This window comes from Nymphalis io, chromosome 16, assembly GCF_905147045.1.
Source record: "Nymphalis io chromosome 16, ilAglIoxx1.1, whole genome shotgun sequence".
In the NCBI taxonomy this organism is placed as follows: domain Eukaryota; kingdom Metazoa; phylum Arthropoda; class Insecta; order Lepidoptera; family Nymphalidae; genus Nymphalis; species Nymphalis io.
The window spans coordinates 8,627,463-8,636,891 of NC_065903.1; the positions used below are offsets into that span (position 1 = coordinate 8,627,463).

Sequence of the window (9,429 nt, forward strand, 5' to 3'; positions counted from 1 at the left end):
TAGAAACGGATAAAAGTTATATAACAGCCCATGAATATCCTACTGCGGTACAGCGACCTCATCTCTTGTAGAAAAGTTGTGGATTTCTCCATTATGAGTTCGTTATACGTGTGGCAAACTTCACCCGGTTCATATATGTAGATATGAACAGTGCCCTAGTAGCGGCACTTTGCGCAAGTTTAAATTACTTTAATAGCTGTGGACAAAAATAGGTATGTAAGTCAATAAAAAATCGAGAATGCCAAACCAGACGTGAAATTGAGTGTTATTTTTGCTAATAATCTTATACCGATATATACCATACCATAGAGTAAAAGTACATTTACTAAAAAGGTGACACCAACAACTGATTACGATATTCATTATTAAAATTAGAATTGTCACCGATAATAAAACTAAAAATGGGAAGCCATTTGACAAGCACAAATTGAAATTTATTGTTTAAATATGTCAAATCCAAAGAATGCTCACAAATTAACGAATAAAAGTAGATTAGATACACAAAAGATCAAAGAAAATGAAGGTATAAATATAATTTCAACAATTATTTTTCTTGTGTTAAGATATTTTGTTTTATAAAATCTTCTAATTTTAGGTGAATTATTAAGTTGTGATCGAACTGAAAGCTGTTCTTACGCTGGTAAGTGCCAGGTTTAGGCAGATGATAGAGATTATACTGTGTCTTACAATTATCTTTTATTTTTTATATAATTTACTTATCGAGTTATGTTTTTCTTTAAAGTGACTGTGTCAAAAAAGCTATCTAGTTCTTCGGAAGAATCGAATCTATGTGGTGGTCAAAAATCATTTATTAGCATTCACTCGACCGATCAGCTCTGTCAAGTGTCAGGAATACAAAATCCAGCTAATATAGACGAATGCAATGTTGAAGTACTTACCTTAAACGAAGTGTTTCCCTCCACCTCTGATGAAAGTCTTTCGAATGATGAGTCGCCTGTGCGTAGGAAGAGACATCATAAGAAAGGTCCAAACAAAACGCCGCCTCGAGATGCAACGAAGTCCGCCTACATGCCCACCAATAGTAAATCTTCTACTGCACCAAGCCGGACGAATGAAGCAGTGGAAGCTCAAGCTTCTGTGCATTCAGATTTTAATATACCAAAAAATACGTTATATGTAACTGGTAGTAATCCTGGTGAGCCTAAAATGTCCTACCAAGATCCACCCAAAAAAATGTCGAAAACTGTAAGATATTTTCAAATATATTATAATATCTTAAAATTATAAAGTTTCAAAATATGCCCAACCTATGAATACAAAGCTTTTAAATATATTTTAGTCTGAAACTTTATTTTCAGATGAAAAAATTTCTCAGGAATATTGATAAGCACAAAAGCGAACAGATGAACAAAATGAGTGAGAAAGCAATAAGTAAACTGACTACAATGCGTGGCATTCTCAAAGACGGCCGCTGCGTTCCAGAGTGTACGGGAGATTCGTTGTTGCAGGACTCAGAAAATGCAGGTAATTTCAACCGTGTCAGTGGCTTAAGGAAAGTGAAATTGCTTATGTTCTTGATTATATGTAGGTCATTTGTGGATGGTCAAACTGCTATTTTTTTTTACATTTAAGAATGTAATTTCTGGATATACTAATAGCTTGCACAATGACATGCAACTCTTGACACGTATCTACCACCAGCGCCCAGCACCAGCTTCAGCTCATGTGTACATATTATATGGGGCGGAAAGAGGCAGGAAATTAAATGCTAAAAGAACGTCTGAAAGTATGCGATAACTAACAACTACTATCATACCAGAATCAATAATTATGTAAAGTATAGAAAGGGTATTTACGTCTTACGTTCAAATATTTTGTTTTTGTAATAATGGCAAATTGCATGCATAGTTAGTAGCAAATGTTTTATAGGTGGGTCCGAACGGTGGCGGTGGCAGCCGCATTTTTGACATGTCATTTACTTATGTACTATTTTTCCTGGCACGTGTATGTTTGGTTTAATTGATAATGAATTTTCGTGTTAATTTACCTTATAAATTACGTTTCGACAATTAAATATTATTTTATTTTAATTTATGGCTACTAGCCATGTTAAGAGCACGTATCAACGGATATTATTATATTTTTTTATGTTCGAACAGATGATTTATCTTTATCGTTCGCATTGGATTTCGGACCACAGATTAGTTATACGAAACAAATCCCAGATAAAAATGTTTCATTCAACACTCAAGTGGTAATTATTCATTTCACTGGAGACCTATGTGTTGGACAGAGCATTGAAACTCTGAGCAAAGAAAAGGATCAACAGGCTAGGAATTCAGAACTAAGAAAAACTTTTCTAACAAAATATAACGAACTGTGGCCCACTCAAAAATAATTTTCAGAAGAAATTTTCAATATCTTATAAGGGTGAGAATGAATGCGTTATAACTAAAATAATTGTTGAAAAAAATACTAGTAAGTTATTGGATGATATTGTTATATACTTATTTTATTTTTTACTTCGAAATTATTAAATAGTTTTGTTAATAGTTATTTATTTCAATGTATTATTAAGATTATAATTTACTTAAAAAAATCACGCCTTAATCTTATAATTTCACGTACCGTTTTAAAGTAACCGACAATAATTTTTAATTACCTTTAATAATTTTTTGGCAATCATTATAATTTATCATTTTGAATCTGAATATTTTTATATTATATTTTTTAATAATGTTGCAATTAACTTTTCTGTAATAAAAAAAACTGTTGGTGTTCCTTGTCAAAGGTAAAGCGTGTTAAAAAAAACTAACGCTAAATAAAGAAATAAAACTTCGTAACGTTTAAGAATTATATATTATCACAGCATTATTAACTATTGTGTTTCGAGGAGATTCTCCACAAAACGAGGTCTTTAACACGATCGTATGTAAAATATTTAGGAAAGTTGAGAGGTAGCTGTTCCAATATCCAGTCGGAATGAGTATCTGTCTTAATTTTATCCAACAGTGTGAGGAATGTTTCGTAGCAAGGCGCGACGGAGTCCATATGCTCTATTGTAAAGACATAACGCTTCTCTAATACCATGTATAAGGCTTTTGGCGGGTTAGTATTAAGAATCTTCTGGACGGTCGAAATAAAAGCTGCAGTCAGGTCATCATCGTAGATCACTAGAAGTGGTATTTTTTTAATATTAATTATTTAATTAAATAAATATAAAGTTGAGTATAATGAACATGTTCATGAGAACGAAACAATCGTCTCCTGGAGACGATAATTTATGTTTAATATAAAATTGATAATTGTAATTTAAATAAGCACAATAATCACAGCAACATTAAGTTTTGACGGATTGTCTGAGTTCTGATGCATTTATTTTTAGCAATAATTCTTTTGTCAAAATTAATTACTTTGAAAAAAAATCGAACTAAAATCTTACCATCCGCTGCTATTACAATATCAGTTTGTTTTATTTCATCCAATAAAGCTCTGTTCCAGTGTAACTTTGTAAAATCTAACGGCATCACTTTAAACTGTGACTTTATCAGCTTTGAATTATATTTTGCATTCAATTTAATGAGATCCAAAATACCTCCTAAATCGATATCTGGAACACAAGATTTTTTTTTAGATTTTGTTGGCAACATATTCAAATAAACTATATATTTTTAAATATTTCTTACATGGCTTTAAGACGAGAGGTTGTCCCGTTCATATTTTGTGTTAGTTTGTTTATATTTGTGTTTGCTGTCTCTACGCTTTCATGAAAAGTGTGTTGGTACTTGGATGTGCCGGGCCGTCTTTACCCTATTGGAGGCCTTCGGCGCATTAAAATAATGCTACCGTGACATTGAAATATTTTTTTCGGTAATGAGTATCTGTTGTCGTTTGGTGTTTTGGCGGGGACTAGGAGGCCCTTGTCGATGACGGGGCCCTGGGTACGTGCCCAGAGTGCCCAGTGGTAAAAAGGGACCTAAGTATGTACGTTGTGCATATGTAGGTATGTTAAAGTTTTTGTATTATATATAGGTTTCCTTACTATAATTTTCTTCAACGTTGAGCGTGACATGAAAGATAATATATAAGAAATAATTATATGAGAAATTGCTTGCGTACTCGCGACCATTAGTTATGATCTATTTGTTGCATCCTATTGCGTTTACCTATCCCAAAATAAAATATCACAATTGCGGTTTCAAAACGTATATAATATTATTTTAATATAATTAATATGTGGAAAACCGATGATTGCCATTTGAAATCTGCGCAAGCAACATTTAGAGAAATGAAAACTTCTTGAGGAAACTTGCAAATACCTCGTAAAAGTTCTACGCCATGCCTAGCTGTGTGACATTTACGGTGTGTTACTTTACTTCTGTACTGACTCACCTGTACAAACAACTTTCTTCGCAAACATAGCAGCTACAAAGCTAGTTAAACCGGTACCAGCACCAAGTTCTAACAAAGTTTTGCCAGTCAGTTGACCAGTTTGTCCTAAGTGTATAAGTAAATCTCCCAGCAAGAATGCCCCTCTCCACACTTGTAGACCGACTAGTGATATCTTAGTTTTTGAACTATGTTCTGATAATAATAAAAACTGTTAAAATAATTTTGGTACTTAACAATTCAAAAATTCTGGCAGAACGTCACAACAAACTTGTCCACAAACTTGAATACATACAGGTATGCTATATTTTCAATCTGTTTCTGCCATTGTGAAATGTTTGTAAACATGCATTAATATAAAACTGCCTGAAGTGGTTGTTATCCAGTTGCTTACGTAAAAGACGACTTATTCTGTGGTTCTAGGTTCAAGCCCAGGGTTTAGCTAATGAAAAAGGTTATCTGTCCGGAAACACTCAGGAGCAGCCAGGAGTTAGGAAATTGGTACTGTTAACACTCTTGAACTTCGGCAAGCATGTAAAGACGTTGGTCCTGCGCCCGACCTCTTTCCGGTTTAGTCAAATTTGCGGTCCCATTAGATTATGAGAGTGAAAAGAGAGAATGAACATGTACGTGCGTATCGGCCTCTCTCCACTGAGATTGACTGTTGGGGCCGAAACCAGTCAGGGAGAGATAATGTATAGAACATAAAAAAGAATTAAATTAGAAAAAAATTAAAAAATACCACGAAATAGAGCTTTATAATCTAAGGTTGTTTCTTTTTTCTTAATATATGGCATATTAAGAAAAAAGGAACAGCCTTATATGTATGCGAAAATTATGTCTTTTAGTTTTCTCTTTGGTCTACTACATTACAATATTATTAATTAATCAAAAGACAAACAATAAAAATAATTTAAACTTACCTATTTTGATAACTTCTTTTTGTGGTCTTTCTACATCCAAATCATCATCCTTGTCAAATTGAACTTGATTGCTTCCACATGGCAACAAAAATGGGAACTCAGATATAACATCTGAAATTTTGAAATGATAATGAGTGTATAATTGATTTAAAAACATGGTTTGTTTAGATATAATTCATAAAGGTTGAAAATTTGCATAGGTAGTTTTTACTATTTACATTTAAAAAACATTACATTTGTTAAATTGATTGATGTATTTTTACAAATAATGAGTATTTAAAAATTCTTGGAGTTAGAATGCTTATTAATAATCTTATTAATAGGAGTATTTATTAAAAAAAATTAAGGATATATTTTCCTGACAAAATTACTAAAATAACCATATTCATTTAAAAATCACTTACGTCCATTTTTACTTGGTTTTATATTAGTCTTATAATCAAACTCCTCATATATTTCTGATGTGACAGTATATTCTGGCATCTGAAATATTATAATTTGTATATATATATTTTTTTAATTCTATCCAATCTAAATATAATTAATACCTTTTAATAGAAATCTTTTATAATTTAGTAATGTTCCCAATGAAAACCATTTTACAACTAGACTTCGGATGTGCTCAAAAATAAAAATTGGATAGTTTCCAAATTTTAAATTTCTAAAATAAATTCTTTAGTCTGCTAACATGAAGGCCATTTAAATTTGTTATTGATTGGGCATGACATATTGTTGTAACATTCATTTTAGATATGTTGCATTTATTTCACTAAATTTAAATTTTTATAATTGTATTTTGAATATTAAAATAAATGGTATTGTAATAAAAGTACATATGATTTTTGCTGTAAAATTGATAGGAAATATAAAACTAATCTAAGTAATTAAGATGAAAAATTGATACGTTTAATTCAAAATATCGTTAATACCTTTTTATTATAATTATTTGGTTAGCAACATAACAATGTTAATACAGCGTTATATAGAAGATAATTTTAAAATCTTGATAATAAATAATAGTGAATATTATTTATATTATGTATTTTAACTTTCGTTTTACCGTGACAAGTGATAATATTTAATTTATGACTTTCACCAGTTGTAATACTTCTGCAAAATGTATTTTGCCACTTGCCAGTCACGTTGAATGGTATTGATACACGATGTATAAAAATGAAACATAATAAAATTGTCAAAATTTTTATTTATTTACAAAATACACCATAGTTGAATAACAGAATTTATTTAATCAATATCTTATTTGATTTAGATTAAGCTCCATTGACATCAGACAGGTAATGTGACCAAATTCGTATGCCAAATGCCAATGTCAAATGTCAATTATAAAGTGATGCCAACTCCTACAGAATGTTCTCCATATTAGTAAGACATTAGTGAAACAATCTATGCCCGCTTGACACTATTAAAATCCATTAATCTAAGTATTTAATTAAAAGATTTTTTATGAATGAATTATTATCATAAAATTAAAGATAGATAATGAATAATTATTTAAAATACTTCTATATATAAATTAATTTTTGAAGCATTTTTAATAAATTTGTGATGTTCTGTATCTAAGCACTAAGTCTACATCATACTTTGATTCCTTGCCAATATCTCTATTTTTTTGCATCGGCGCGGATTTGTTACTTTGTATTTTATTACTTAATAATTTCACGTCGCATATCATCAGTTTACGACAGATCATTTATCTTTTCCTTGATTTAGCTGGTAGGTTGGGTCCTTTCGTTTATACAGATAGTGCTATTAAAATCTGTAATAACATTCTTGAGAGCAAACGGAGGATGGAACCCTATATAGAAGCAACATATAAAAAAATAACAAACAAATTGCCAGTTGCAGCAGTCAATATTTTAGTGTTATTTTATACTCATTACTATAATATTTTGCGTTCGTAGGTACAAGCAGAAAAAAAGATATTTCTGCTAAATATATACAATAATATCTAAAAGCTTAGCTTTTCACTGTCGGCAAAAAAAACTAAAAGACCCAAAAATCTTATTACCTTATTTATACATAATTTCAATACCAAGGCACTTCCGAACTGTGAAACTGTTCTTTTGCATTATATTGCTTTATCGTGGAGTATGAGATGAGTAAAATTATAAACGTAAACGTATGTGCCTGTAACTACAGGAACATACGTGTATGTAACGTATATTAAAAAGCAAGTGTAACTACATTTACGCACTCAACCTTCAAATCGAAATACACCAATACACAGAATTATAATAATACTTAATATTACAATAATTGTTTGGCGGTAGAATATCATATTCTGAGTGTGTGAGTGGATAGCGCCTAATCAGATGGTTCCTACAAAGCCATATAATACTACAAAGTGAAATTTACAAATAGTTAAATAAATAATGACAATACCGGACACATTAACCTGACTTGATACTTATTTTGTAAGATGCTTTATTTGTAAAAAAATTGTATAAGCCCTTAACCACAATTTATAATAAGTCGTTAGAGACGGGCATATTCCCGTCTATGTGGAAAAAAGCTCATTTAATACCAATCCACAAAGGGGGTGATGTAGGTGATGTAACTGCTTATCGTCCTATATCATTACTATCTAATTGTGGTAAGATACTTGAGTCAATTGTGCATAGGGAAATACTAGGCCATACACGTAAATATATAAATTGTAATCAGCACGGCTTTTTAGCAGGTAGATCAACAGCATCAAATTTAGTGTCTTATGTATCGGTAATTGCAAATGCCTTAGACAAGAAAAAAGAGGTTCATTCAATATACACTGACTTCAGAAAAGAGTTTGATGTTGTGAACCACCGGTTATTATTGAAAAAAAATTGAACACATGGGCATTCATGGTTCGTTATTGAGATGGGTTGAGTCTTATCTACAAAAACGTTCGCAATTATTTAATATTTGTGGTTTTAAGTCCGCAGAAATTGAGGTAACTTCAGGAGTCCCTCAAGGATCACATTTAAGCCCTTTACTGTTTTTAATCTTCGTAAATGAATTATGTATTCATATAAAATCGAACTTCAAATTTTATGCTGATGACTTGAAAATTTATCGCGTAATAAATGATGATTTAGATAAGCTAATATTGCAAACGGATATAAACTACATTTGTGACTGGTGTCACACAAATCAAATGTACCTCAACCCCACGAAATGTTTTTACATAAAATTTTCTCGCAAGATTATTTCTGATAAGGTGACATATTATATCAATAATAATTCAACTATCCAAGAAGTAACGAGCATACGTGATCTTGGCGTTATACTTGATAGTTCACTAAGCTTTAGGCTACATCTAGATCATATAATAAAAAAAGCGTCAAAACTATCTGGATTTATTAATAGACAGTTAAAGATATTTAAGCAACCGAGTGTTTCTATTCTTTTATTTAATACCTTTGTTCGAAATATCCTGGAGTATTGCAGTGTAGTGTGGAGTCCTTGCTATCAGGTGGACATAAATAGATTTGAATGTGTTCAAAAGAGATTTTTATATCACCTTTCTTACAACGATAATAAATGTCTCGAACTGAAATCGTATGCACAAACACTGAATTTTTACAGAGCACGCTCACTTTACACTCGAAGGAAAATAAATGATATCATCTTTCTATACAAGCTAATTCATGGACTTATTGACTCGTCCGATATCCTGCAATGCATACAGTTTTCCATTCCTCGCCCAAATAGTCGCATGCGATATTGTATGACCTTTTGACTTCCTACCTCTAAAACAAATGTACTTAGCCACTCGCCTTTATACCGCATGTGTTTCTCTTATAATAGTATTCGTTTTAATTATGATATTTTTACCGACAGTTCTATAGCCTCATTGAAAAAAAGTTTAAAAAAACTGTTTCGATAGATTAAATTATTTAGCTATTAAAAAAAACTTATAAGCTTAGGTCTTTGTTGCTGTCACAGACTAGGCGCTTTTTTCGCACTTAATCAAAAACGCATGTCGTGTCTACATCAAGAGAAATGTAATCATTTAATTTTTTTGATTGTCATTTTGTTTTGTAGACCTATGAAGATAAAATAAAAAAAAAAAATTTAAAGAAGTATTTCTTGTTCACTTTAATGACGTTAGATCATTAAAGTGAACAAGAAATGCGCGCTTTTGTGTATTCTTAGT

General features: G+C 31.1%; 2 protein-coding genes and 1 long non-coding RNA gene across 4 annotated transcripts in view; 2 read left to right on the forward strand and 1 right to left on the reverse strand.

Moving 5' to 3' along the window:
- The window catches only part of LOC126774268 (uncharacterized), a 96,865-nt gene that overhangs the window by 72,368 nt on the left and 15,068 nt on the right, over nucleotides 1-9,429 (forward strand). The gene's annotated exons all lie outside the window — the stretch shown is intronic.
- Nucleotides 389-2,507, forward strand: LOC126774223 (uncharacterized). Of its 2 annotated transcripts, XM_050495644.1 has the most exons (5): nucleotides 389-523; nucleotides 596-640; nucleotides 743-1,206; nucleotides 1,320-1,485; nucleotides 2,121-2,507. In XM_050495644.1, exons 1-5 carry the CDS (start codon nucleotides 448-450, stop codon nucleotides 2,357-2,359), a joined length of 990 nt encoding a protein of 329 aa, XP_050351601.1. In that variant the 5' UTR covers nucleotides 389-447; the 3' UTR covers nucleotides 2,360-2,507. The 2 variants fall into 2 exon arrangements, with proteins under 2 accessions (XP_050351601.1, XP_050351602.1); XM_050495645.1 differs by lacking the exon at nucleotides 596-640 and having other exon boundaries at nucleotides 417-523.
- LOC126774233 (methyltransferase-like protein 22) lies at nucleotides 2,804-5,961 on the reverse strand. Its single transcript, XM_050495655.1, has 6 exons — nucleotides 5,822-5,961; nucleotides 5,678-5,756; nucleotides 5,274-5,384; nucleotides 4,354-4,545; nucleotides 3,404-3,571; nucleotides 2,804-3,134 (listed from the first exon to the last, which is right to left on the reverse strand). Exons 2-6 carry the CDS (start codon nucleotides 5,754-5,756, stop codon nucleotides 2,836-2,838), a joined length of 849 nt encoding a protein of 282 aa, XP_050351612.1. The 5' UTR covers nucleotides 5,822-5,961; the 3' UTR covers nucleotides 2,804-2,835.

Excerpts from the sequence above, each read along its gene's own strand:
- LOC126774233 (XM_050495655.1), bottom strand. The coding sequence starts at position 5,756 with ATGCCAGAATATACTGTCACATCAGAAATATATGAGGAGTTTGATTAT. Across the intron at positions 3,572-4,353 it reads GAAGAAAGTTGTTTGTACAG|ATATCGATTTAGGAGGTATT; the intron begins GTGAGTCAGTAC and ends CTTGTGTTCCAG. Across the intron at positions 3,135-3,403 it reads TATTGTAATAGCAGCGGATG|TGATCTACGATGATGACCTG; the intron begins GTAAGATTTTAG and ends TACCACTTCTAG.
- LOC126774223 (XM_050495644.1), top strand. The coding sequence starts at position 448 with ATGTCAAATCCAAAGAATGCTCACAAATTAACGAATAAAAGTAGATTA. Across the intron at positions 641-742 it reads TGAAAGCTGTTCTTACGCTG|TGACTGTGTCAAAAAAGCTA; the intron begins GTAAGTGCCAGG and ends TTTTCTTTAAAG. Across the intron at positions 1,486-2,120 it reads GCAGGACTCAGAAAATGCAG|ATGATTTATCTTTATCGTTC; the intron begins GTAATTTCAACC and ends ATGTTCGAACAG.